Source organism: Acartia tonsa, chromosome 13 (assembly GCF_053477335.1).
Source record: "Acartia tonsa isolate MP-2025a chromosome 13, ASM5347733v1, whole genome shotgun sequence".
Lineage (NCBI taxonomy): Eukaryota > Metazoa > Arthropoda > Copepoda > Calanoida > Acartiidae > Acartia > Acartia tonsa.
In genome coordinates, this window is record NC_137272.1 from 19,253,744 (window position 1) to 19,268,063 (window position 14,320).

The 14,320-nt window shown below is 32.8% G+C and overlaps 1 protein-coding gene across 1 annotated transcript in view; it reads right to left on the reverse strand.

The window, feature by feature from the left end:
* The window catches only part of LOC145335190 (uncharacterized), an 82,797-nt gene that overhangs the window by 48,872 nt on the left and 19,605 nt on the right, over window positions 1-14,320 (reverse strand). The window contains exons 2-8 of the mRNA XM_080180922.1: window positions 10,763-10,854; window positions 7,053-7,181; window positions 6,314-6,389; window positions 5,055-5,126; window positions 4,218-4,325; window positions 3,364-3,443; window positions 3,013-3,083 (exon numbers count right to left, since the gene is read on the reverse strand). Of these exons, the coding sequence (XP_080037048.1) occupies window positions 3,013-3,083; window positions 3,364-3,443; window positions 4,218-4,325; window positions 5,055-5,126; window positions 6,314-6,389; window positions 7,053-7,181; window positions 10,763-10,839 (613 nt within the window). The 5' untranslated portion in view covers window positions 10,840-10,854. The remainder of the gene's footprint in view (window positions 1-3,012; window positions 3,084-3,363; window positions 3,444-4,217; window positions 4,326-5,054; window positions 5,127-6,313; window positions 6,390-7,052; window positions 7,182-10,762; window positions 10,855-14,320) is intronic.

Here is a 14,320-nt window from a genome sequence, read left to right on the forward strand (position 1 = left end):
CCCACATTCTAAAAATTTTCCCACGCTTGACATTCTTGAAAATGCTAAATAAATGGACATTTTAACAAACCCAATATCGCGTTTTTTGCAATGGAATGAGTTATTTAAAATAAGCTGATTTTTTTCCTCTTTTTGCAACAAATTTTTGTATGTTATAATTACCCTTATTAATCTGATTTAAGGAATACTGATTCCTATTACCACAAGGTACAAGTTATAAGCGAAGCATCTCTATAATCAAGTCCTAAAAATGTAAACAGTATCCTGTAATTAAGAAGATTTACAACAAATTTACTAACAATTTTGTTTAGACTTATGCATTAATATTCTGCCTATTCCGTTTCTGACACTCAACAAGTGTTTATGTTCGTTTGTCCTACCGTTTTAGAGCTTCGCTTTCATGGATGTTTTAGTGCAACTAATCTATAACTAGTGCATTGAATCTGAACCATAATCCGTAAGTAAATTTTAAGCGTAAGTCCAGCTGTTAGCGAATTACTTCGCTATAGACAAATACAGACAAACATCCTGTTTTGTTTCCAGGCCATAGATATGCACACCATTAGACACGGAAAAGAGGATATCTCCAGTAAAAATAATAGTTGGATAAATAAAATTGAAGCAGCTTATAGTGCCTGATTAAATGACGTCATACGTTACAAATTACAATGATAGGTTAGTATACATTTTACCATTAGTTAATTACAATGTATACTGGCCTGTAATTGGTCATTTGTATTGTATGACGTCATTTTTTATTAGGCACCTATTAACATGCTATTTTTTGCAAAATAATTCAAAAACTATGATGCGTTAGATCAACAAGTTGAAAATAAAGTACTAATACCCTCCCCCATAATCGTTACTAACTTTCGAGGGACCTATGAGAAGTTACCCTGTAAAGGAGAACTATTTCGGATCAGCGGTTTGCGAGATTCTTCAGAGCAAACAGACAGACAAACAGACAGACAAACAGATAGACAAACAGACAGACAAACAAATAGACACACAAACAGACAGACATCCTGTTATTTTACTTTAAGGATATGATAACATGTTCATATAAAAAGATAGTTATTTTGTAATCTTATCGAAGCTCAATCCTGTAAATCCCTGAAAATTGCAGGCATACATATAGTGTGTGTGTGTATGTATTCCAGCTTTTTATGTATTTAAAATACATATAGGGATATGGTTAAGTACTCTAAACAATTTTTTTTAGTAGCAAAGCTCACTCAATCATTATATTAACTTAATGAAATTCTACCACATAAATGATGGTAGGCAAAATAGATACAGTAGTTGGATCAACTGCAGTTCACGGTAAAATATTCCTGGTAATGAATATTTCCAAAAATCTATGAATTATAAAGGCTGCTAGCTGCCAAACGGCTGAACGTAAAGATCATGCCCGCACACTGTTTTAAGCGGCATAAGAAGGCCTACAAATAATCTGGAATAGTCATAAATCGATAATGCATAATTATTTTGCAGTGCAAAGAAATGCGTGAAAAAGACCTATTTTATGCGTTTTTTTTCAGTGAAGCTTTCCCTGTGCATCATTGGATCTTGGCTATTCCAGATTATTTGTAGGCCTTTTTATGCCGCTTAAAATGGTGTGCGGGTATGATCTGTAAGTTCAGCCATTTGGCAGCTAGCATCCTTAAAAATTCATGGAGTTTTGGAAATATTCGTTACCAAGAATGTTTTACCGTGAACTGCAGTTGAACCCAGTAGTTTATAAGATCTTACTTGACACACATATATACAGCATTGGTAACAATTACAACAAACAATTTTATTTAAAAATATTCTTGGACATATGCAAAAAAACAGGAAATAAGTTTTTTCTTCAGTAGTCATATTCCTGTACATTTATTCAACATACATATTCAAAACAGATATTGGCTGGGCTGGGTTTTTTTTTACAGGGAAATAGGTATTGGTTACTGAAGAAAAATATTTGTGTTCAAACTTTTCCTCCAATAAAACATATATTTTTGAGCTTTGTATTTAACATATGCATAGATCTAAATTGTACCTAATCATACCAGAAATCCTCATGCGAGGTGAACTATCAATTTTAACATGCCCAAATTTAGAATCATAGCTAAGTCTTCGCTATAAAAAACTACTAGCTTTGCCCCAAGAGGTAATTAAAAAAAAAATTGGAGCTGCCCCAGTATCAATTTCAAAATTTTCGGGGAAAAAATTGGATCTGCCCCAGTATCAAATTCAAAATAAAAAAAAAAATGGGGGGGGGGGTTAGGGGTGTCCAACCCCACAAGAAAATAGCTTAAAACCACCACAGGACCAATAGGTATATACCCTGAAGAGTAGAATCCGATCGGTTCAGCGGTTACCGAGATCTTAAGGGACAGGCGGACGGACAGACAGACAGACGGACGGACGGACGGACGGACGGACGGACGGACAGACAGACATCAAGCTACTTTGTATTATAGATAGAAATAAAAGACTTAAACATAAAGTTGCATGACAACATCCATAAAAGCGAAGAACTTAACAAGCAGAACATTGATTTCTAACATTAAAGTCTGAATGAAATTGTACATAAATTTCGTAAATTACAGTAAAAAGACAAAATTTCATTTTTGGAATTTGATTATAAGATACCTCGCGTATAATACTGTACCTTTTTGTCTTAAGAATTAATATTCCGAAAATCTTATTAATAGGAATTAGGATAATTTTGTCATGCAATAGGTTACTTTCTGGTAACTAATTTGTACCTAACTGTTATAGGAATAACCATATAACGTTTGAAATCGATAAAACAAGTCTAAATTAACAAAAAGAGCTAACCGTTACGGACGTACGAACGGATCGACAATAATCAAAGCTTCGCTTTAAAAAATATGTATATAAAGTGAAATACAGAGATTTAAATGCAAGTAGCATAACACCATAAAATAGCAAATTGACTTTCTGTGCAGAAAAAGATGACAATTTCTATCTATCTATTTATCTATCTATCTATCTATGGTGTACCTAATTCAAGAAGTTGGTTATGGTTGATTTGTAAATTTGTGATCCCATTTGGCAGAAACTCCGTACAAGATCTAAATACAACCAAAATAAATTTGGCAGAAACTCTGTACAAGATCTAAATACAATCAAAATAAATTTGGCAGAAACTCAGTACAAGATCTCTCATTGGCTAATTTTTTTTTGTTACGTCATAATCAGTCAGACGCTATTACTGTGTTCCTCGGCGTTTTACTTCAAAAATGTCCACTCTGACGTTTGTCCCACTCATGCCTTTGTCCACTCCGACGTTTGAAACTCCTATGTTTGTCATACCCTTTTCTCCCTTAAAATTAATTATAAATTCATATTTACCTTAGAGTACCTATCTTGTTATTTTGAAGTTTTAGTGTTTTCAGGTTCTTTAGTGCAGAAATATCTGTTACATACGTTATCTAAACAAAGTTAATTTACTTAATTACAGGATAAAAATAGTTAAAAACAAGTAAAACCAGGATGACAATATCCAGAAAAGCAAATCTCTGAAACAATAGGACAAACAAACATTAACACTGAATAAGCAGAAGAAAATGTGTTGAAACACAGCTAGGTTAATGTTTAAGGACACACTTACATTTTTAGGACTTGATTATAGAGATGCTTCGCTTTGTTGTCCAAGGAATCAGCATTTCAAAATCAGATCAGTCGGATAATCATATCACATAAAAATTAGTTGTTTAAAAGGTTAATTATAAAATGCCTAAATTAACGAAAAAGCAATCCGTTCCGGACAGACGTTCGTACGGACTGACCCTAATTATAGAAAACTTTGCTTTTAAAAACATAAAAAGTAGGGTAGATAGACTAAAAAAGAGTCGAGAAAGGGGAAAGATAGAGAGACATAAAAAATTGACTGCTATAGGGCATATTACATAACAATCAAAGAGGAGCCCTGAAACTACTCCTGCCCCCCCCCCCCCCCACTCATTTATATTTATGGCCACTAGAAAATAAGGGAAAAAGTAGCTTTATTTCCCCATGCCTAACCCCTGATTGGGACCTTAACCCTGCGAAGCTTTCCAGTTCCCAATAAAACTAACCTAACCTTACCAAAATTATGATTAAATTGACGAAATATAAATAAAATAGAGAAAAAAGGGAAAAATTTACATTGTAATTTATATTCAATATATTTATACAAGAACATTGAAATGCAAAGTTGTACAAACCTGATTTCCAGAAATATCGATGTATTCGAGATGAACATTATGATTTAAAGATTCCAGCCCCTTAATGTTGTTGTCAGCTAAACTGATCCAGCTTAATAATTTTACATCCTAAAGCAAAGAAATGATACATTTTGTCTGTATGTCTGTTTGTCTGTCTTTTTCTGCTTGTTTTTCTGTCTGTGAATATCTTTTTGACTTTTATGGAATTTGTATCTTTGTGTATTTGGTATTTTTAAACGTCCCCACTCTTTTTACGTTTCTCAGTGTTTATCTCTTTTATAATGTTATAAATTACAAAGTGTTTATTTTAATATATATAAAGACAAGAAGTATCTAAAACTTAGGTAAAAACAAAATAAGCTTATAAAAGGTTTTCTTTTTACAGAGAACTGTCAATAACACAAAAACACACATTAACTTTAAAAAATAGAGAAATACTTTCCATGAAAATAAAAGTAGAGATATGTTAATTTGTATATTTGTCCGTTTTATGCATTACTATCAGTGGCGTTCTCAGCAATTCGCCAGGGTTGTGTGAAACCATTTGTGGGGGGAAAAAGGTAAAAGCAGTCCATCCTTTTTTTCAATTTGAAGGGGGGGGGGGGGTTATACCCTTCTACGCCCCTTACCGCACGCCAAAGAAATATACTATACAGATCTTAAAGTGTCTTAAATCGAATTAACATGCAATATGATAGTATTTCAATTTTAAAAATTGTCATATTTTATTGTTTTTTTCTTCAATAAGTCAGTTACAGTCATTATTTTTATCAGATGTAACTTAGACGTACGAACATACCTCACTAATAGGGTAGCTGTGCTTCTATAAATCCTCACCTTTAAACCTTCTATAGTTACTAAATTGTTGTTGGATAGGTTTAATACTTTCAGATGCTGTAACTTAGAAACCTAAAATATCAAATGATAATTATGTATTTACATGAAGATCTTAACCAAAGATATTGCGTTTTCTATTACTAAGTTTCATTTAAAAATATCTCACAAAATAACTAAATTTAACGAGAAATAATAATAACAATAAGTTGCGGTTATTTAAACCATTAAGAAAAATTTGCCGGGAAAGTTTAAATTTTAGTTTTGAAAAGAAAAATATTTTTTTTTTGGGGGGGGGGGTGGATTGGGTTAATCTTTTGTGTAGGGGCGATTTCTCTTGGTGGTACCTTCTCCCAAAATAGTTAATAACCTTCCCATGACCTATGAGAAGCTACCCTTTAAAAAGTAAAACAATAACAGAAGAGTGGTTTCGAGATCCTTCGATACAGACAAAAAAGCTTACTACTTTATATAATAGAATAATAGAATATCAGCTTCAGTTTCATAATGATTTTAATATATCATGTTATAATAAAAGTCTTACAACTAGCATAACTTACGCTTTAGGCTTTTTTAATTAGTAACATGTATTTCTCTCCCCTCCCTTAATATTTTCCACTGTAAATCTGAAAGAGGGTCATTTTTCTACGTATATTCTGCAAAATTGTGTGGAACTGGTAAGTCAAATGCGCTTATTAAGTCAAACTGTTTTAACTATGGCAAAATGTAAAGTATATACATTAGGATATATAAGTTGGAGAGAATTTTAATGTTAGAGAGAGATTTAAAATCTGCATCAAATTTTAAGGATTTTTTTTGTAAAATTCGTTTTTTGTATAATTTTTTATCTAAAAGCGGAAATACAATTTAAGTTAATTAATTTTGACATCCGTGATAGCTGGATTGAAAACTACCTGCCCTCTAATTGGGTAAATGATGTACGGCACTTAAGCTTCTCCAATCAGAGAGCAGATAGTTTTCAATCCACCAATCACAGATGTCAAAATTAATTAACTTAAATTGTATTTCCGCTTTTAGATAAAGAATTATATAATAAAATGAATTTTATAAAAATCCTTAAAATTTTATGCAGACTTCAAATCTCCCTCTAACATTAAAATTCCTTCCAACTTATATATCTCAATATACATATATGAAATGGTCATAATTCGACTTAATAAGCGCATTTGACTAAATGGTTACACACAACTTTGCGGAAAATGCGCGAAAAAAGTGACCTCTTTCTAAATCTAAGGATTTACCTGAAACATTCTTATAAGTTTGTTGTTAGCTACAGAGAGTTTCTCTATGCATTGGTACGTGTGCAGGTTATCTAACCTAAATATATGTATAAATTTGGATTCAGTTTTATAGGTAAAGCAATATAAAAAGCAGAGAAAACGTATTAAACATGTTATCCTTATACTAAAGTAACAGGATGTCTGTGTGTTTGTCTGTGTGTTTGTCTGTGTGTCTGTACCGAAGGATCTCGCTAACCACTGAACCGATCGGGTTCTCCTTTACAGGGTAGCTTCTCATAGGTCCCGGGAAGGTTTATAACTATTTTCTTGGAGGTGGGACACCCCCAACCCCCCCAAAAAATGAAAAGTCCCCCCCCCCAAAAAAAAATTAATATTTTTAAAACTAAAATTATAAATGAGGGGGGGACACCCCCCCCCAAAAAAAAAAAAATTTCGCCCCCCCCCAAAATTTTTTTTTACTTCTTTTAAAATCTAAAATAAGAAATTGAATTATTAAATTCGACTCTCTCCTCAAGTGCCCCTAGAGGCCTCTAGGGGCGTAGCCGCTAGTAAAAGTTAAAGTAACATCAAATGAGATTGCTGGAAAGTTTCATATTTGAAGTCATAAAAATACGTCTAAATCCATTTCTTTTTCAGAGGTTCCCTTTCCCACTACCTCTATCAATCCTACTTTTTATACATATTTTTATGACGTCACACATGACACTTTCCAGCGCTTCTTAAGTGGTACACCACAAACCTGGTCAGACTATTATTGTCCAGAATGAGAGTTGTTGTGTTGAGGATAAGCTCCGGAGTGGCGCGGGTCAGTTTCTCCAGACCTTGGCTACCCAAGTCCAGGGTGTCCGAATCTGGGGACCTCGGGGACCTAGATAGTTAGTTAGGATATATTAATAGATAAAAATACATGTAGATTGTAGATAGATAATTAGTAACATGCCTAGAGAAAGCAAAGTAATTGCAACCCGTATGAAATTGTTCATTGTTTAACAGAAATGTGCGACGTTTTCCGAAAATGCCGCAATTCATTATTTACTACTCAATATTTTTTGGTCAAACATATAAACTTGTAAAAAGAAAGATGGATAGAAAGACTAGTTAGAAAGAAGAATATATCGATAGACAGTTAGAAAAAAAACGCTAGCATTGCAGTGCAGACAGACATACAAACAGAAATACAAACATACATTAGTACATATTATTAAACCAATAGGCAAAACAAACTAACACAAACAAAAAACTATAACAGACTTTTAAACTAAAGGAAAAATTCATCTCCAAGAATCGAAAATTATATTCTATTGAAAAGAATATTTTACATAAAATGTATAGGCAAACATGAGCATCGTAATTCTTTTCTTTTTATTTAGAAGCAAAGTTATTATATAAGCCTTAATTTGTCTGTCCGACTGTCTGTCTGTTTGAAACGCTATCTACTTTGTGCTGTCATGGATACAAGGTTGAATTTTTTGCGCTGATTACATGACTAAAAAACATCTAAATTAGTGCTTACAAAGATATTCTTTTAAAATTTGTTGATTACAAATACACAAGTCCCCAAAATCTTATAAAATCGTTTTCTTATTCGTCGGCTTAACAACCTTGGGGACTTTTATTGGATTTTGATTGGTTAATTCATTTATTAGAGTGAACATACGTTTCAACCACAAATTGCAATATACAGAAGGAGTAATTTTGTGTATCATCATTGGGAATGTACATTAATTTATCGACCATTGTGTACCGGATCGGATGTCTTTGTTAGCTTTTTAAAAACCAAAATAGCCCCCCTCGAGCGGTGGTGACGGAGCTACTCGTTGAGTTGGTAACGTTGGCTGAGAGAATACAAGAGCGAAGCGACTCGTTCCCTTTGTTCAACGTCTCCGATACGCGAATAACACAACTGTTCACGAGTACCCACAGGGGATTTATAAGTTTCTGGATAATTAATGGCAGCTAGTGATAGCTGCATAAAAATTAGGAGTTGATACTCTACTAACAACTGTTTCTGCGGAACTGATATATTTTTAATAGACAAACATAGTTTACACAAATTAATGAATACATATATACATATAGGAAAATTACAGAGTATTGGAGGGCGTTTCTGATCATACAGGGATGGCTATGGATACACGTAGGTCTGCACATGACATTCAAGCAGGCCGGAGTGTATGCTGAGTTTCCCGAATAGTCACGTTCAGTTGTGCCGGGGAAATCTCCGTGATGCATTGAGGATGCCGTCCCTGGATATCTGGAGCCTTTCTAATAAAAGTACAAAAATTAGATATCTCCTCAAAACCTACACGCGTAGACTTAAAAGGTCAAATGTACATATTTATACTGCGCATAAATATGTATTTTGAATTCTTGGAAAATTTCCAGAGCTCACATGATAAAATCATACAATTTCACAGAATATAAAAGTACTAATGTTTCATAATTTTAACTCTAGATCCGTCATTTGTGGGCTTAAAAATGCAAATAGAAGTAAAATCAAAAGAGAAAAATAAATGCTTTAAAATGCTATTAATTTCATAAAAATCTGTCCACTCGTTTAGGATATTGAAAATGTCATTCTGCTGTATTTTATAAGTATCTCAAGTAAGCCCCACTACACATTGCCTTATCCCTTTAGATCCCTGGATAAGATTACTCTGATGAATGAGCATCTATACAATAGTTTACACTGTCCGTTCGTACGTCGGTAATGATATGCCTATAGAACAAATGTAAAATAAAAAAATTTGGTTCATGAAGATTTTTCTTTAAAAATTCTAAACTCCTATCGAAAGACTATTTCACTACACTTTAAATATTTTTCTATTCATCGCTGTTCTTATGAAATATGGATGTTGCCATCCTTGTTTTCTTATTATGGGCCAAATATGCAAAATTTGTTGAAAATACATTTTTCAAATATTCACAGAATATTTTAATATTTCTCAACAATTTAAGGAACATTAAACAAGAAAAATATTATGGAAAAAAATTCTTTTATATTTGCAATTATGTAAAGTAAAGCAGTTTATTTATGTTCGTATGTCCGTCCGTCTCTATGAAAGTAACAGATTTTAGATGCTTTGTTGAAAGACTCTTTCCTCTAATCTAAAGATTGCCCCCTCATTTCTATATAGCCTAACATACAGACAGACGGACATTTTAAAAGTATAGTTCATGGAGTAGCCTTGCTATAAATTTTCTCACAATTTTTTGTCACTTTGTCATCCCTGCACTTTTTCTTAAATTCGTTTTCCATGAGTTTGATTTTTTTAATTTTAATATAATAATGGATATTTTCAATACACTTCATGTGCTGAATTCTTTATTTATTGACAGATAGAAAAAAAGATTGATAGATAGACAGACAGACAGATAGATAGATTTTTATACATAGGATAAGAAACAGTTGCAGTAGATAATGCATCTGTTTGTCCTGTTGTACCTGTACCTTGCTATAGATAAATAGATGTTTATAACTGGGATCAGAAACAGTTGGAGTGGATAGTGCATCTGTTTGTCCTGCTGTACCTGTACCTAGCTATAGATAGATAGATAGATATTTATACCTGGGATCAGAAATAGTTGGAGTGGATAGTGCATCTGTTTGTCCTGTTGTACCTGTAACTGGCTATAGATAGATAGATAGATATTTATACCTGGGATCAGAAATAGTTGGAGTGGATAGTGCATCTGTTTGTCCTGTTGTACCTGTACCTGGCTATAGATAAATAGATATTTATAACTGGGATCAGAAACAGTTGGAGTGGATAGTGCATCTGTTTGTCCTGTTGTACCTGTAACTGGCTATAGATAGATAGATAGATATTTATACCTGGGATCAGAAATAGTTATAGTGGATAGTGCATCTGTTTGTCCTGTTGTACCTGTACCTGGCTATAGATAGATAGATATTTATACCTGGGATCAGAAATAATTGGAAAGGATAGTACATCTGTTTGTCCTGTTGTACCTGTACCTGGCTATAGATAGATAGATATTTATACCTGGGATCAGAAATAGTTGGAGTGGATAGTGCATCTGTTTGTCCTGTTGTACCTGTACCTGGCTGTAGATAGATAGAAAGATATTTATACCCGGGATCAGAAATAGTTGGAGAGGATAGTGCATCTGTTTGTCCTGTTGTACCTGTACCTGGCTATAGATAGATAGATATTTATACCTGGGATCATAAATAATTGGAGTGGATAGTGCATCTGTTTGTCCTGTTGTATCCGTACCTGGCTGTAGATAGATAGAAAGATATTTATACCTGGGATCAGAAATAGTTGGAGTGGATAGTGCATCTGTTTGTCCTGTTGTACCTGTACCTGGCTATAGATAGATAGATATTTATACCTGGGATCAGAAATAGTTGGAGTGGATAGTCCATCTGTTTGTCCTGTTGTACCTGTACCTGGCTATAGATAGATAGATAGATATTTATACCTGGGATCAGAAATAGTTGGAGTGGATAGTGCATCTGTTTGTCCTGTTGTACCCGGACCTGGCCGCACATCCTCCATTGTTATCAAACTAACCTGAAATCAATTTAATAAACATTTAAATAATTTCTGGTCATGGGTTGAGAAGGGGTTGCTTACCAGATAACCCTCCACCCATTGTGTATCTTTCAAGAGAAATTCAAGCTAACAACCACATTCTATATCCCCTATAGAAAATCATCCATTGGAATTATATTCCCCCTCCTTAAAATATTGTGTACGCCCTTAATACAATGTAAAAATAATATTACATTTATTATTATAGACAGAATTAATAATAAGAATCACAAATATCAGAGATATGACAACATATCTATAGTATAGATGCATATAAGGACAACTACATCCCTGCCTTTTTCAAAGACCTCTTTTGTTTGCTTCTAAATTATTTTCTGCTATTTGGCTGTGTTAATATAAGCGACACCATTGGTTAATTTTCAATGGCCCAATAGAAAGATTGAAAGATTGGGATATAGTGTTTTTTAACCCTTTCTCCCTCTAATGTTTTACTCTAATGATATGACAATAAAAGAAAAATATAATTGCACAACCTTAAAAAAATATTTGTCATTAAAACTGCTGCATAATCTTCAGGGATAGGACAATTTACAAAACATTAATTTTCCACCAACTCTTAATAATTATGCCACTTGTACTGGTAAGATTATTCTACGTCCAATGTCCCTTTAATTCCAGAATATTATTGTATGTAATAAGAACATTTTATTATAAACTAAATTACTCCATCAATCAATAATATACATGCATTGTATTTACATCCAGGGATCTAAAGGGATAGGACAATGGCCGAAAAATTGGTGTACTTCACAATGATTATACAAAAAGCTATCTCTTCTGTAGATGACAAATAGTTTTTAAAACGTTTGAAAACTCAACTTAGTAAACCAACTAGTCAAAATTGACTAAAAGTCACCAAAGTAGTTTAGCCAACGGATAAGAAATCGTTAATAAAAGACTTGGTGTTAAAAAAAAACAGCCATTGTCCCCTCTCTCTCGAATTTACATCCATATGCAATAAAAGATATAAATAATTGTATGCCACTAGAATAAGGGAAATTGCATGTGTGGAAGTTTCTTAAAGAGAAAGCAAAAAATAAGTAACAGAAGAAAATATCTTAGTTTGCCCTGCCCATCACCTAATTTTATAATAGAATTTTCAGGGAGGAAGGTAATATGGATCGTTAATTATACTGGTCATCAAAGTTTTAAAACACGTTATTTTTTCAAAACTTTGGGTACTATTATTAAATAGCAGTACCCAATTATTTAAATCTACAATCAAGAGTCATTTTTGTCTTCCCTTAAAATCCCTGATGATTTTTGCATATAATTTACTTGCAATTCAATGTAACATAGAATACAATATGGTGTATACTATTACAAGAAATATATATAATGGGAAATATTAGAAGATTATCAGGGATAAAAGAACATAGAAAAAATCTACTTTGGGGTAGAGGGTGTATTAATTCTTTCTAATTCACTAATCCACCACTAAAAATAAAGAAAAAACTAAACCAAATCATACAGGTAAATTAGAACTTAGATTAATAACATGTTTATCAAAGTGCACAAAAAATGCAGATAAAAATGCGCGGCATTTGTCCATCAGTATCAATGCACTTCATCCTTAAACATCAAAAATCCGCTAAAATAACAAAAGTTGCGTTAGCCCTTCCCCCATTTACTATATAATCATTTATTAGATTTTAGATCAATTGCACTATCCTTATATCCTTAAAAGATTATAGTACATACTTAATGCAATTATATAACAATTAAATATGAAAAATATTATATGTTGATATAGCAGCTACTCTATAGCTTGTCTTTACGACATTTTGATGAAAAACTCTTTACTACAATTAATTCTTTTTTCATTCCTATAAACAGTCAAATGTCTTTAAAACCATTTTAAAAGATTGAAGAAAAATTATAATTGATAGCTTGTTATTGCTGCGCTACTTTGGGACATGATTATTCTGTCAAAGTACAGTATACTTTCATAATTTACTGTGCAGAAGCGCATTCTATTGTCCTTTTACTACGTAGTAGAATTTAGTCTAAACAGTTAACTTCAAATATTTTTTAGTAATATTGTTGCTATGCTACTTACGAACATGATAGAACTTGCAAATGAGTAGTTACATATTTAGTCTAAACAATATACTTTCATAATTTTTTCAGAATATGTTATTATTCGGTTAGCAATATGTAATTTTCAGTCATAATACTACCAACGTATTATTAAATTTGTCCGCTAAGATTGATTTTTTTGCTTAGTAGTTAGCTCAAGCTAGGTTAGGATTTGTACATTCCCAAACGGCCAGGAATCCCCACTTTGGCTATGGTTTACAAATTGTGATTAATTTATCAAAGGGTCGGTCAGTCCGTCCCTCCGGGACGATTAGCTCTTTTCGTTAATTTAGACATGTTAGGACTGTCTTATAAGTTTGAAACTTTGCATAATGATTTTTAAAAAGTAGCAACTCTAAAATCGTTACCAAAAAGACTGTACGTCAATTTAAAACATTTTGCTTTTCTTATTCTATTAACAACAATCAAATTATTGGAATACTGATTCCTATTACAACAAGGTATAAATTGGTAATTTATTATGGATCAATAATGATTTGAGAGGTTTCTACCTATTTTTCTTTGATAATAACTAGCGGCTTCGCGCCTAGAAACCTCTAGAATTCTTTAATATAGACTCCACTATAGACAAAAAAAAGCTTACTACTTTATATTTTAGGATAAACACATAACATAATTAGTGGTTAATATGAAGCTAACAATAAAGAAATATTGATTATTAGAACAATTTGAGAAATTCGTCATCATGCACTGCAATATAAAGACTTACAGAAAATAGTTATGATTATGGGAACTTTTGACTATAACTTATATATTCTTTGGTAAGATAAATTAATTGAATCTTAATTGATTGGTTCAAACAAGTAATGTCAGTGGCGTGCGAACCGAAGGGGGCATTTGGGGCAATCGCCCCCCCCTAGCGACCAAAACGCCCCCCTCTGCCCCCCCCCTAGCAACCGCCCCCCCTGCCCCCCCCTAAATGTTAAAAAATGCCCCATTTTGCCCCCCCCTGGTCAACAAAAATGCCCCTTTTTGCCCCCTAACCTACAAAAAGCAAAACTATCCCAGTTTCCAAAAAAAATATCAAGAAATACTCCAAAAAAAAATTTTGGCGCTTCGCGCCAACCAGACAGTTAGGTTATAACCTTTTTTCACTGAACATAACAAACCAGGTTATAGGAAGTATTTTATTTTGTATAATATAAACTTTTTACCAAAGAAATTTTGTACATCCCCAATGATGATTCAAAAAATTACCCCTTATATAGATTACAATTATTGGATGAAATGTATGGAAACTCGACTTAATTAACCAACCAATCAAAATTCCATTAAAGTCCCTAAAGTTGTTGAGCCAATGAATAAGAAATTTTTATATGAAATA